The sequence below is a fragment of the Candidozyma auris genome, chromosome 3, assembly GCF_003013715.1.
Source record: "Candidozyma auris chromosome 3, complete sequence".
Classification (NCBI taxonomy): Eukaryota; Fungi; Ascomycota; class Pichiomycetes; order Serinales; family Metschnikowiaceae; genus Candidozyma; species Candidozyma auris.
In genome coordinates, this window is record NC_072814.1 from 1,865,702 (window position 1) to 1,880,061 (window position 14,360).

At 47.3% G+C, this 14,360-nt stretch overlaps 3 protein-coding genes across 3 annotated transcripts; 1 reads left to right on the plus strand and 2 right to left on the minus strand. All coding sequences in view use genetic code 12, as the record gives it.

The window, feature by feature from the left end:
• Positions 1–720: 720 nt before the first annotated feature.
• On the minus strand, positions 721–7,092 carry GLT1 (glutamate synthase (NADH); the record flags this gene model as incomplete). Its single annotated transcript, XM_029032683.2, has 1 exon — positions 721–7,092. One exon carries the CDS (start codon positions 7,090–7,092, stop codon positions 721–723), a length of 6,372 nt encoding a protein of 2,123 aa, XP_028892998.2.
• A 2,119-nt stretch (positions 7,093–9,211) lies between these two features.
• On the plus strand, positions 9,212–10,273 carry CJI96_0003483 (exosome non-catalytic core subunit RRP43; the record flags this gene model as incomplete). Its single annotated transcript, XM_029032682.2, has 1 exon — positions 9,212–10,273. The coding sequence occupies one exon, from the start codon at positions 9,212–9,214 to the stop codon at positions 10,271–10,273; it is 1,062 nt and encodes a 353-aa protein (XP_028892997.2).
• Positions 10,274–10,320: 47 nt separating this feature from the next.
• CJI96_0003484 (putative ubiquitin-specific protease) lies at positions 10,321–14,064 on the minus strand (the record flags this gene model as incomplete). Its single annotated transcript, XM_029032681.1, has 1 exon — positions 10,321–14,064. The coding sequence occupies one exon, from the start codon at positions 14,062–14,064 to the stop codon at positions 10,321–10,323; it is 3,744 nt and encodes a 1,247-aa protein (XP_028892996.1).
• Between the last annotated feature and the right edge of the window lie 296 nt (positions 14,065–14,360).

The following is a 14,360-nucleotide window of genomic DNA, read 5'->3' on the forward strand; positions in this document are numbered from 1 at the left end:
ATCAGGCCTTTCCCGCTAAGATGCTCCTTTGAACATGTCTCAGATTGACTCTTGGCTGTCTTATCTCACCTATAATCTGAGAGTCTTATGCGGCCAATAACATATCCTGATTTGGCGCCCGCCTGTGGTGCCTACGCAACATGCGACTATGCCTCACGTGCATACAAATTCACAATAGAGACTTCCGAGGGTGGTACTGCAGACAAACCGCCGTAATTATGCACTCTTCCATCACATCATGTCGACTCTCCCTCGAATCACCTGTGGCCACCTTTCATCTATCGAGAGCCACACACCTTCTACCGTCACTAAGCTCTCTCAATGGAATCTGAGTATCGACATTTTATGAAATCCATTTACTTTACTGTCCAAAACCACATTGAACTTCTCCATTGCCCGCTTCTATTTTTAGCTACACGCTTCGCCGATTCACTTTGGGCGGCCCTGTGTTCTCGAAATTTCTTCCTCAATCTTCCCACAATCCTCGTACGAGGAGGCACCTTATGAAACAAGGGTGTTTGACCTCCGTGAGTCTGAGGACGTTGAAGTCTCAGTACGTCGAGTTTCATTTTTTCTTTTTCTGGATCCGTAGATCTATGCTTTTAGACTTCTTAATCTGTTGGCTGCGAAAAAATAACTGTCTTACACATGGGCCTACACATCCACTTCGATTCCTTAATACTTACATTGTCACATCAAATATACAAGCTGGTTGGCAAATCACACCTTCTCGGCGAATTCCTCCAACAATTTAAAGTTTCTCTGCTCCACTGAGCCGTTACCTGGCAAACGGGTGGAGCCCATCAAGTAGTTGTCAACCTCACGAGCACACTGTCTGCCCTCCTGGATACCCCAGACGACCAACGACTGGCCCCTTCTGCAATCACCAGCAGCGAACAAATTCTCCTGACCGCTGACCTTGTAGCCGCTTGGGTCAGCGGTGGATATAGTGCCTCTCTTGGTCTTGCTTACTTGAAGCTTGTCGGTCTCGGGACCCAAGAATCCCATCGACAACAATACAATGTCTGCAGCAAAAAACTCCTCAGAGCCTGGAACTTCAGCCATCTGCCAGGCGCCAGAGTCGGAGCGCTTCCACTCAACTCTAACCGTCTTGATACCCTTCACGTTACCTTCGTCGTCTCCAACAAATTCCTTCGACAAGATGGAGTACTCTCTAGGGTCCTTGCCGTAGTGAGCAGCCACCTCGCTGTGACCGTAGTCCACTCTGAACACACGGGGCCACTGTGGCCATGGGTTGTCCTTAGGTCTGGCGTCTGGTGGTGTTGGCAACAATTCGAAGTTGGTGACCGACTTGGCACCGTGTCTGGTGGAAGTTCCCAAACAATCATTACCAGTGTCACCACCACCAATGACAATGACATGCTTGCCGGTGATTTGTTTTCTGATTTTCTCCAAAGAGTTCTCCAAAAGAGCCTTGGTGTTCGAATGCAATAACTTCATGGCAAAGTCGATGTTCTTGAGGTCACGACCTGGGATGCTCAAGTCTCTTGGGATGGTAGAGCCAACAGCGAAAATGACAGCGTCGTTGGAGGATTGCAACTCCTCAACAGTGATATCGTCGCCCACAGTAGTGTTGCACACGAACTCGATGCCCTCGGCAGCCAACAAGTCGGTTCTTCTCTTGACAAGACGCTTGTCCAACTTCATGTTTGGAATGCCGTACATCAACAATCCTCCTGGTCTGTCAGCTCTCTCGTAAACAGTCACCTTGTGGCCTGCCTTGTTCAATTGGTCAGCAGCAGACAAACCAGCTGGACCAGATCCAACAATAGCGACAGTCATACCAGTCCTGTGAGTTGGAGGTGTTGGCTTGATCCAACCTTGCTCGAAGGCATGGTCAATGATAGCACACTCCACAGACTTGATGTTAACTGGGTCCTCGTTAATACCCAAAACACAGGCACCGTTACATGGAGCAGGACAGATTCTACCAGTAAATTCTGGGAAGTTATTGGTCATCATCAATCTTTGCAAAGCGTCATACCATCTGTCTTTGAAAACCAACTCATTCCACTTAGGGATGACGTTGGAGATAGGACAACCCGTGTCCGAGGTACAGAATGGAACACCACAGTCCATACATCTAGCAGTTTCGTATTTCAATTCCTCCTTGGTGAGTCTAGAGGTCATTTCATTCCAGTCCTTGGTTCTGGTCTTTGCATCTCTGTATTTCTCGTTTCTTCTCTTGTACTTCATGAAACCTCTGAGCTTGTCAAGTTGTTGAACTGCTTTCTTCTCGGTCTCTGGGTTGGTGATGGTGTCTTCAAGATCCAACACCTTAGGCTCGTTTGACCCTGCCTTGGCCGCAACAGCACCAGCACGGTGAATATGGCCTTGCTTGATCTTAGCAGCTTCACCGTTGGTAGCATCGCACTCTGGGTCCTCCTTGATGTTTTTCAAGAAGTTGTTCAACTCCTTCTTCTTCGCTTCTTCCTTCTTTTGCTTCTCCTTTTCAAGAACCTTTTTGTAGTCATGAGGCAAGACCTTGACGAACCTGCTCAAAACTCTGTTGAAATCATTCAAAATCTGAGCAGCAACCTCAGAGCCAGTGTAGTGACGATGATCTTCAATCAAGCCCCTCAAGAATGCAATTTCAGAAGGCTCAGTGACACTAGACAATTCCACGGTCTGGGCGTTGACCTTTTGATTGAAGTCCTGAGCCATGTCCAAAACGTAAGCAATACCGCCACACATACCAGCCGCAAAGTTACGACCGGTTGAACCCAAGATGACAACACGGCCACCAGACATGTACTCACACCCGTGATCACCAGTGCCTTCAGCAACAATGGTAGCACCAGAGTTTCTAACAGCAAATCTCTCAGCGGCAACACCTCTAATGAAAGCTGTACCGGATGTAGCACCAAAGAATGCAGTGTTACCAGCAATGATCTGGTCCTCGGCCTTAAATTTGGAGCCCACAGGTGGGTAGACGATTATTCTACCACCGGACAAACCTTTACCGATGTAATCATTGGCGTCACCTTCCAACTCCAAGGTGATACCTGGAGCAAGGAAGGCACCAAAGGATTGACCAGCAGAACCCTTGACGTTGACGTGGATAGTGTCATGAGGCAAACCTTGTTCACCAAACTTCTTGGAGACTCTATACGACAAAGTAGTACCCAAGGAACGGTCAGTGTTGACGACATTACAGTCAATTGTAACTGGCAAGCCCTTCTCCAAGGTGACTTCAGACTCGTCAATCAATTTATTGTCGATTCTGACGTGCAATCTGTGGTCCTGCTTCCTCACACAATAAGTGTCGACACCAGGTCTGATGGTGTGTGCTGGTGTCAAGATAGGCAGCAAATCGATATTGGCATTCTTAGTGTTCCTCAAGTCGTCTCTAACCTTCAACACCTCGGTGTGACCCACCATCTCGTTGATGGTGCGGAAACCCAACTTAGCCATGTATTGTCTCAACTCTTGAGCCATGTAGTAGAAGAAATTGATGACATGCTCTGGGGTACCCTGGAACTTCTTCCTAAGTTCTGGGTCCTGAGTGGCTATACCAACGGGACAGACATTCAATTCACAACGACGCATGAAGATACAACCCATGGCAATCAAAGGAGTAGTGGCAAAGCCCCACTCTTCGGCACCAAGCAAACAAGCAATAGCGATATCACGGCCAGTCTTGATTTGACCATCAGTTTGCAAAATGACTCTGCCTCTCAAGTCATTCAACACCAATGTCTGGTGAGACTCGGCGAGACCTAATTCCCATGGTAAACCAGCGTACTTGATGGAAGTCCACTTAGCTGCACCAGTACCACCGTCACCACCAGAGATCAAGATGTTCTCAGAACCAGCCTTGGCAACACCAGCAGCAACAATACCGACACCAACTTCAGAGACCAACTTAACGGAAGTTCTGGCTCTTGGGTTGGAGCATTTCAAATCGTACAACAATTGCTTCAAGTCCTCGATCGAATAAATATCGTGATGGGGAGGTGGAGAAATCAAACCGACACCTGGAGTGGAGTGTCTTGTCTTTGCAATAGACTCAGAGACCTTGTGTCCTGGCAACTCACCACCCTCACCAGGCTTAGCACCTTGGGCCATCTTGATTTGCAACTCATCAGCATCAGCCAAGTAGTAAGATGTGACACCAAATCTACCGGAGGCAATTTGCTTAATAGCAGATCTCATGGTGTCACCGTTGGCATTGACCTGGGATCTGGCAGCGTCTTCACCACCCTCACCAGTGTTGGATTTACCTCCCAATCTGTTCATAGCAACAGCAAGAGTGGAGTGAGCCTCCATGGAGATAGAACCGTAAGACATGGCACCGGTGAAGAAACGACGAACGATCTCAGTCCATGGTTCAACTTGGTCAATTGGAACTGGCTTAGCATTCTCGTAGTCGAAATCCAAGAGACCTCTCAAGGTACAGTTTTTGATAGCTTCATATTCCTTCTTGCAGTAAGCGTCGTACGCCTTTTCGTTCTTGTTTCTGACAGCATCTTGCATCGAAGCAATGGCAGCAGGGTCATTGACGTGCTTCTCACCACCATCTCTCCAGTTGTACTCACCAGTTTCTGGCAAAGCCACTGGCTTGATGGTTTCTCTCGAAGGATAACCTCTCTCATGCAAAGAGAAAGCGTCCTGAGCAATGTATTCAAAGGTAATACCCTTGATTCTAGAAGCAGTACCAGCGAAACAACGGTCGATAACGGAGTTATCAATACCAAGAGCTTCAAAAATCTGAGCACCCTTGTAAGAGGCCAATGTGGAAATACCCATCTTGGACATAACCTTTAAAATACCAGCGTCCACGGCGTACTTGTAGTTCTTGACAATTTGCTCATCAGAGAAGTCCTTCTTCAACAAACCTTCGTTTTTCATTCTGATCAAGGTCTCGATAGCCAAGTAAGGGTTGATACCGTCAGCACCGTAACCAACCAAGCAACAAGCGTGGTGTACTTCTCTGGCTTCGGCAGTCTCGAGAAGAATAGCAACCTTAGAACGCTGCTTCTGTCTCACCAAGTGGTGGTGCACAGCACCTGTGGCGATCAAAGCAGAAATTGGAACTCTGTCGAAAGAAGTGGCACGGTCGGACAAGATGATGATTTTGCGGTCTTCGGCAATTGCCTTAGAAGCATCCTGGCAGATGTCGGAGATCTTATTGATGTACCCTTGGATACCCTCGCTCTTGCTGAAGGTGATGTCGATGGTGGTGATAGCCCACTTTGGATACACCTTTTCGATGTTGCGGATAGCATTTAACTCGGCAGTTGACAAGACCGGAGAATTCAACAACATACGGTTACACTGGTCTGGTTTCATCTCCAACAAGTTACCTTGAGGACCAACATAGCACTCCAAGGACATAACAAGCTCCTCTCTGATAGGGTCGATTGGTGGATTTGTGACCTGAGCGAATAGCTGACGGAAGTATTCGTACAACAATCTGGGCTGTTCGGAAACACATGCCAAAGCAGCATCGTTACCCATAGACCCGAGAGCCTCCTTGCCCTCAGCCATGGGGGACAAGATGTTGAGGATTTGCTCATGAGAGTAGCCAAATGCAACCAATCTTGGGTCGGTTTGCACGGTGACATCCTTAGTCTCCTTGATCTGATGGTCCAAGTCGATTTCTCTGGCAACCAATTTGGCTTTCAAATCATCAAGAGTGATCATGTTGGCAGTAACCCAAGATTTGAAGTCGAATCTAGAGGCAACAGACTGCTTCAACTCACGGTCATCCACCACTCTACCCTCTTTAGTGTCGACAAGCAACATTCTTCCGGGCTGCAAACGGCCCTTCTGCAAGACCTTCTCTGGTTCAATGTCAATGACACCAACTTCAGAGGCACAGATGATTCTGTCATCGTCGGTAATGTAGTATCTGCAAGGTCTTAAACCGTTTCTGTCCAAGTTGGCACCACAGTATCTGTCATCGGCGAATGTGAACAAGGCTGGACCATCCCAAGGCTCCATTAAGCATGCAGCCCACTCGTAAAATGCTTTCTTTTTCATGTCAATATTTTTGTCGTTCTGCCAGGCCTCTGGAATCATGGTCATCACGGCCTCAGGCAAGGAAAGGACGCCGTTGATCACCAACAACTCCAAGACGTTATCAAATGCAGCCGAGTCGGAACCACCCTCCTCAATGATAGGGTATAGCTTCTCCAACTCCTCACCGAACAATTCGGAAGACATGACACCCTCCTTAGCTCTCATCCAGTTCTTGTTACCTCTCAAGGTGTTGATTTCACCGTTGTGAGCGGCCATTCGCAACGGCTGAGCCCTGTCCCACGAAGGAAAGGTATTAGTGGAGAAACGAGAGTGGACCAAGGCAAAGTGGGCCTCAAATTCAGCATTGGCCAAATCGTAGTAGTATGCGTACACCTGGTTGGGGGCCAATTGACCCTTGTAGACAATAGTTTTGGCGTTAAGCGAGCAGATGTAGAACCAGTTGTGGAGACCAATGGTGTGGGAGGACTGTTTACGCAAAATGAACAATTTTTTTTCGAAATCCTTCTTGTATGTTTTTTCAAACTCCTCTGGCAGCACATCGGTGCCGTAGACGTCAGCAAGCACTATGGCCGGCTGCAAAATCAAAGGCTCTCTTGAAAGCGAGGCAGGCCCCAAGATGGAAGAGTCGTGAGGAACAGCTCTCCAGCCCAAAACACGAAGGCCAAGAGAGGAGGCGATATTTTCAAAGGTGTTTCTCGATTTTTCGTACACGGCCTCGTCCTTTTTGAAAAACACATTACCGGTACCGTACTGGCCCAAAGGGGGCAAGTCCACGTCGCAATGGTACTTGAACTCTCTTTTCAAGAACTTATGGGGCAATGACGACATCAAGCCGGCACCGTCACCATCTTTTGGGTTCAACTCACCGCCTCGGTGGGTCATGTTACAAAGCAAGTTCTTAGCATCCGAAACAATCTTGTGAGACGCCAGGCCCTTCAAGTGACAAGTGAAACCTACACCACAGGCGTCTTTTTCCAAGTCAGGGTTGTACAAGCCCTTGGCCACTGGCAAAGTGGCAGCCCACGATTTGTTTTCAGGCACCTCATCGTACGGGTAGACCTTTGGCGGCAAAAGGTCTGAGTTCATAAATTACTTGGTGAAGAGTAAAAGGAAGAAAGAGAAGGAGAAAAAGTGAAAAAAAACATTCAAGATCAAGCATGTTATAAACGTGCGGATGGGGAAGCGCCCATGGTCGCGCAGAACCGAGCAGCAGGCGAGAAAGTCACTTCGGTAGGCCTTGTTTGAGGATGAGAGAAGGGCAGAAGAGGGCAGAATGGCAGGATGGCGTGGGGTTGTGTGCAGGGCGGCGGTAAAGATGGCTGCGAAATCGGCCAATCGTTGGCAGCGGTTTTGTCACCCCCCAGCGATAAGAGCGAGGCAACAATTAGGGCTTCCAGAAAAAAAAGTGGAAATTATTACAAAGATGGAATTCAAGGAAGATTTGAATCAGGCCCTCTGTTTCCTCAGGCAATTTCAAGCTCTGCGGTGCTAAAGTTTAAACGGCCCGGGGGTTTTCGTCTCCCCACCGATTGTTTTTCTCGCCCAATGCGATTCCACCGATAACGCTCTGATAATCGCTTCCAGGTCCCCCGCGGATAGTGCAAAGTGCGCACAAAGCGCTGGGGGGACTCTTATCTCTGGAGATAGCCAAACTAGACGAAGCGAAGCAGGTGACCCTTGTGCTACAAATCACGGGGACTCGTATAGTTTTAGTTAGCGGATTTCCAGCATCTTCTTTCAGATACCTTTTGTTTCTTCCTATTTTTCCCTCTTCTCTATAACCTTCTTTCCTTTTCATGTCTTCACGTGTGCTCCTTCTTCAGCCGTTCCCCCGGCCGCCTTCACATGTGCAATCGCCGAACACCCGCCAATAAGCTCTGGGGTATTTGCTCATGGCGATGGATGTCGTAATCCTCGGCAATATCAGCCCGCCGGGTGAAGCAGGAACAGGAAAGTGTCGGGCAGATCCAGTTTCACTTGAGATCTCTGGTGTAGACAGGCTCTGAGCGAGTGTTCAGGTACCGCTCAGTAGTAAAAGCTCTAGGTTGGAAAAGCAGTAGGGGGAGCTATATGTAGAGCTAAGACATAGGCGGTAGCAAGGATACTGCTTAAGATGTAAGTGTGTCCTAGCAATTACCCTTTAAGACAACTGGAGGATGGTGCCTCTGGTAACGCATGTCGGTGTTAGTGGTATTTGGAAATGGTACAATTGTGGGGATCTGAAGATGTTGTATGTGATTTTTCGCAGCCATTTCTTTCAGCAGAGGAGACGGTGGAGGAGGGAACAAGTACCCTGTAGCGATGTTTAAAAGGACTTAGTTGAAGTAGTTTATCAGTTAGTTGGTGATAGTGGGATTTGGTGGGTCATTGGTGGCGTTCAGGTACTTCGGCGTGTGCTGATGAGGTTGCACTTGGTATGTACCCATATAGTACATGGATATCGGAGGTTCACGGTCATCTTCTGAGCTGCTTTGCTTGGGCTTAGATCACACTACGCTCCGAGAATATCATACTTTAAGCACGCCATTCTCGTCTTGTGGTTTTAATGCTGACTTATGCTAGAAATTCTACATTGATTTCTGGAATTAACATTTTTTTGTCAATTTCTCGACTCTTACGCAAAATAGATTATAGTTAAAAAAATTTCAAGAAAAGCTTCCATTGTAAAAGCCACCTGAATTTTCACTCTTCACTATGCACAATGGTTGCCCACCAAGACTTTGAAGAACATGTCACCTATTTTCGTTGTATCATCTTGTTCATTTCCATGAAGCGTCTCACACACCCTGTAAATTTGACCTGCGGAGAGCAAAATGACGAAATTTTTTACTTTAAGTCCATCTTACAGAAACAAGAAGGGACATTGAGGGCTATTTGGTTCGCTGGACAGAAAACGAGAGTAATTCATCTCCATGAATTATCCTCCATGCGTATTTATAGTGTCCACTTTTCGCAGCCAATACAGCTTGAAAGTGAGGGTGATTGACTCCACCTTAAAGGGCGGCATCACCGACAAATCAGGTCAAACAAGATAGAATTGGATTGAGAATCACTTTTGCTGCAGTTCTAAAACGTCTGTTCCTCAAATACATAAAACTTTTACAAAATATGGTCGTCCACTAGGGCATCACTCACGTGATCTCTTCGCTACTTACTTCATCACGGTTTACCATTGCACCAGCAAAACTCATTGCATCTAACTTCAATGGCCATAGAACAGAAAGTTGTCTTTCCACCTGCTGTTCTAGCTAGGATTTCGCCCGAGCTCACGCTTCAGCGCCATTTGGCACAAGGACTCAGACCATGTCTTCGTGAATTCACAGAATTTCGTGAGACTGTGGTCAGCGAGGGGAGTATGGCCGATGTGGGCACCGACGCTGTGGTGGGCTCGTCTGTGATTAAACAAGGAGCCTGTCATGCATTTTGCGGTATAACCTTGGGAGTCAGTGAAGTGAACAGCGCAGAGGACGAATTTGCTCCTCCTGAGCCTGAAAGTTCAAAATACACCTCGGTTTATCCCATAGTGGAGGTGGCCAGAGGAAGACAAGGGGCTCCTAGCGACGAGGAACAAATCCTTTCACAGAAGTTGTACAACTACATATATCATCTGCGCCTTCTCCCGCAGGCCTCACTCGATATAACTCCGGGATATCAGATTAAGGATGAGGCTACTGGGGACGTTAGCATATTATACACGGACGACAAGGACTTGTCCGAAGAAGAGCTCCTGACACTCTCCTCATCCATCAATATTAGCAAAAAACAGTATAGATTTGTCTTATATGCCCACATCAAGGTCTTCTCCAGAGACGGTCCATTATTCGACCTTGTGAGCCGTGCTCTTATAACCGCCTTGAAGGACGTCACTCTCCCTCGTATCTATTTGGCAGACTCTGGAGTTGACCCAAATGTCAAAGTTCCTGTGAGATCTAGAGGACACTTCGGTCACTTAAACCAAGCGTCTGGCAACATCTATATCGACACAAACAAAGACCTTGCGCAACCGGTACGATTGAACACTCGGGAGCTTGGCTTATCATCTAGTTTTGGTATCATCGAGCTTGATGATACTGCGGGTCAGAGTGCAATTTTAGCAGACCTTGAAGGTGAAGCAGAGGAGGCATGCTGTGAAACAAAAGTCAACATCATCGCATCAAAGAATAACTTAAAACACGTTAGTGTATCTGGCGGTGGGGCTAACGTCACCCTCGATGCATTGAAAAAGATCATCTCACTTTCTCGCGAAAGAGCAGAGAAGCTACTTTAAACCCATTTTTTACTAATCTATTACTTGCGTTTTATTTCGCAAGGTAACTATGGCGCTCCTGGGAAATCCTTGGTTGGTGATTCCACATCGCCTGTGGGACTTGCAACATTGGAAACCGATGAAGAGTAATCATGATTAATGTGCACCGAACGAGGCAGGTCGACACCCTTAGAAAGCAACCTCTGCTTTCTCAGTATTTCGTAATCCGCATTGGGCTGTTCGATCGAAGTAGGTCTCTCCTTCTTGACGATTGTTGGGTTGTCTTCGTAAAGGTCATCTTCACTTGAAGAGGATGAGAGTGGAGCAGCGTCCTGAGATTCATTGCAATTCTGTTGTGCTGCGGTTGCGGCTCTTTGTCTGTCAGCTTCAGCTTTAGCTTCCGCTTGTTGCAATACTTCATCTCGCGCTTGATCATAAAGTTGCACTTGCTGCCGCACAGCAAGCACCTGACGTCTCAAATGCTCAAGTTTCAGTTCAAAGGACTGACGACCTTCGTTCAATAAGTGTTCGACAGATCGACCTCCTGCAAAAGCAGACGATTTTCTCTTTTTATAGAATAGAAGATATGCGGCGCCCTTGACAGCCTCTCTGGGATCATTCACTTCGTTAACTCCGCTGTCATTAAAATAGTACCACTTTTGGTCCCTAAAATTCTTAGCGTAGGCCGTGTAGTGACCTCCTCCAAGCCCTCCATAGTGATTGTCGACAGCGACCAAATCGTAGATGAGTGGCTCCTCGCTTTCTGCTTGAACATAATTGCTCATGTCTAAACCCTCGATAGGGAAGTCCACCACCATGTTGATCTTGTCACTGAATGCTCTGGCGGAGGAAAATCTTTTCAAATGAATGGTGAGAATATCACCTGTTGACCATATCTGTATGGTTTTGGTTGCACGTTTGTGATCCTTACAACGAGGGCAGTACCACAAGTCCTGCTCACCCAAAACTTCGGGAGTGCTGAAGTTACTCAAGCAGTCATAAAGTGAGACTGTTGATTTTTGTTGCAACGCTAATTTGCGTTTGTTATTTTCCAATACTGGATTGGGGATGCTCGTTATATCTTCCCAAGCTTGTTGTTCACGATCCTTGAAAAACTGTTTGAAGATCAGCAGGTCCCATTCACATACAAGCGTCGTTTTGCTATCGACAAGGACTGGCTTGGGTTCCTTAATTTTCATCAGTTCGGCTTCAGGATTTTCGTAAGCTGGAGGACTCGATATCTCACTTCCCGCCTCATGACCAGTTTCGCTAGGAGGTACGGCGGGAGGGGCATGCCGCTCAATGGTATCACTAGCGAGTAGCAGTTGTAATTCGCAATAATTAGAGCCACTCTCGTCATCATCCAGCTCTTTGACTTCGCCCTTTTGCTCAGAATCAGTTCTGATTGGCGTAAGAGATCTCCGATCAGAGTCCTGCGCGACAAGTTCGATTTCTCCATCGGCGGCCTCTATAACATCACTCTTTTGGACCTCAGCGGCGTATGCTGGGTAATGATAGTATTTACGCTTCAACTCAGGAAGCTTTGTGGCTAGTAAGGGCAATTTTAAGAAGGATGGGCGGCCTTGAGGAACGTAGATGGGACGTTTTGAGGTATCGTTTTCTTCCAAAAGCATCAGCTGGTATCTGGGCCGTAAGCCTTGCTGATATCTTCGTGGCCCACGCGTGGGTACATGACGCGAGCCATCCTCCTCATAGTACTTGATCGTGAATCCGTAGTCTGCGCCGACCTCTGGATGTGACATCGATATATCCGAGTCATAACCATCATCATTTTCAGGTTCAGTCTCAGCTTCAACCATATCAGCGTCCACGGCTAGCTTTTCATCCCGAAGTAAAGGGAAACTCTCTGCGGTAAAACGGGAGCCTGTCAGACTACCCTTCAATTCCATATACTTGGCTTCTATGTCTGCATTGCTGAGAATCTTCACAGTTTGCTCGAGCTTTCGTCTGATAGTCCCAAAGCTATAGACATCTCTGTTCTTGTTCAAAGTCACGAATAGAGGTATTCCAAATGGTTCAGCGACATCGTATGAGGCATCTTCATCTTGCACAGTATTGAGAACGGGTAGTATCACGTCATTCTCAGGATCATGAGGGATGATATAGGCGACTATGATATCGTTATCAGAGATGAGCTCGTTGATGGGGTAGAATTTTGAGGCTGCGCTATTCTCTTGAAAATCCCTGTAAAAATAATTTGAGAAGAGTTCAAACAAGAAAAGATCTTTCGAAGGTACGTTTAAGAAGCTGCTCAAGTAGCCGATCAAGTCCTCAAAGTTTGACGACTTGTTGAGTTCAACCTCTAGCTTGGATATGGGCTTCCTCCCAGAGGAGCGATCCGGAGAAAGATCAACAATGATGAGTTCGTGAAACCATTTCTTATTGACAGGTAAGGGAAGAGTCAAATCATTAAAGGGATCAAACGTCATCGACTCTTTATTGCACAGAGGACAGACGAGCGTGGATTGGTACATTCCCGTGAACAAGTCCACAATAACTGAATCATTCCTCTTCTTGTATTGATCCCAGCAAGTGATGGCCAACTGCTTTATAGCCTCTGGATTATTGACATCCTCGTCTTTGAGCTCGGGCTTTTCGCAGTAAGGCTTCTGGTGAATTCTATTAAGGTCTTCATGAAGTGCATCCAAAAGCCAGCTGACAAATTCTTGTGAGTCTTGTTGCTGAAAGCCATGAAAGATGGAAGAGTGGCGACCAACCGTGTACTTAAACTCTCTAGGGGTCACAGCAGAATGGCTTGCCGAGCCATAAAGCTTGTGCAACAACGATGAGAAGGCCACGGCTACGTCGCCTTTATATCCCAAGGGATTACTGGTATTGAGCTCCTTCTGATACAAGTCGAAAAAAAAATAGTAATTGAGCTCTGGAATGTGAGTGAGACATTGCAATGCTGAGTTCATGTAGCAGGTGTTACCCAAATTGGAGAGCCCACAGCGGCCGCCAGAACTAGTGATGGTGTTGTAATCGAGCACCTCCATATGACTCTCCAAGTAGACATCCACCAAGAAGGCTTTGCGATCCGCAGGCTCCACAACAATGTGGAGTTTCGAGGAGTCAATGCCTTGGCTGTGGAGAGTCTTATCGAGCAAATTAGGAGTCACTAAGCTCTTGCGCCCTGGAGAATCGATGAAGCTGCTCACAGGTACCAGTGAGGGCATCTCTCTAGCAGCGTTGGCATCGACAAACCACAAACGTATGGGAACCGTTGCTCTTGGGTTTTTGTGAATCTGGCTTCGGACAGCATCTTCTAGCTGCTGAAAAGTGCTTGTCAGGGACAAGGAGAAGGCCATGCGGCTATGTAATACCGAGCTGTATCTGTTTCTGGTGACTCCCGTGGACTCTTTGGAGAGCACATGAAGAATGAAAAGAGGAGGGTTTCTCTCAATGGAAACGGCGCCTGACGCCTCGTCCACAAGCATAGTCCTTGCCACAGGCCCACCTGTGATGCCAAAGTGCTGGATCAAGCTGTGGAAGAGCTCTGGAGAGATGGCAAGCGCCGGAGGACTCTGGTCTTCTGGTAACATGGCGCCATGGTCATCAACAAGCGGTCTGCAGTCGATCTTGCCCAACTGTTGCACCAACTCCTGAACAGACAGCGCCTCTGTCGAGCACAATTTCTCCCAGAACTGTCGAGGGATGATGTTCCAGACATCGCCGTGCTTGGGCGTAGCCAGAATGAGTTGGTCCCATTTCAGGCGAAGATCAGCCAAGGTAAAGGCGGCATCCTCCTCCGGCATGGGCTCCAGCGGTGGCGTTTCAAACTCCTCCAGCATGCTTGAAATTGGTCTGTCTAAACAGTACTATTCTATATTCAAGTTACCGGACGCGATGCTAGATCTATTGCGCTAGCTGTTTTGGCGATCTTGCTCGTAGTTTAGGTGTAGATACAAGTCGCGCAGCCCTTGACAAAGACTGGAGAGGATGAGAGCCAAAGAAAGTGCCAGAAGATGACTGTTGAAAAAAATGCAGGGGGCGAGAGATTTTGAAGGTGACTTGTCCACTGAGTACTTTTTGAAGCGAAGGAATTATTGGTCAGATGGTGGTTCAATGGAATTGTAATGCGGTGTGA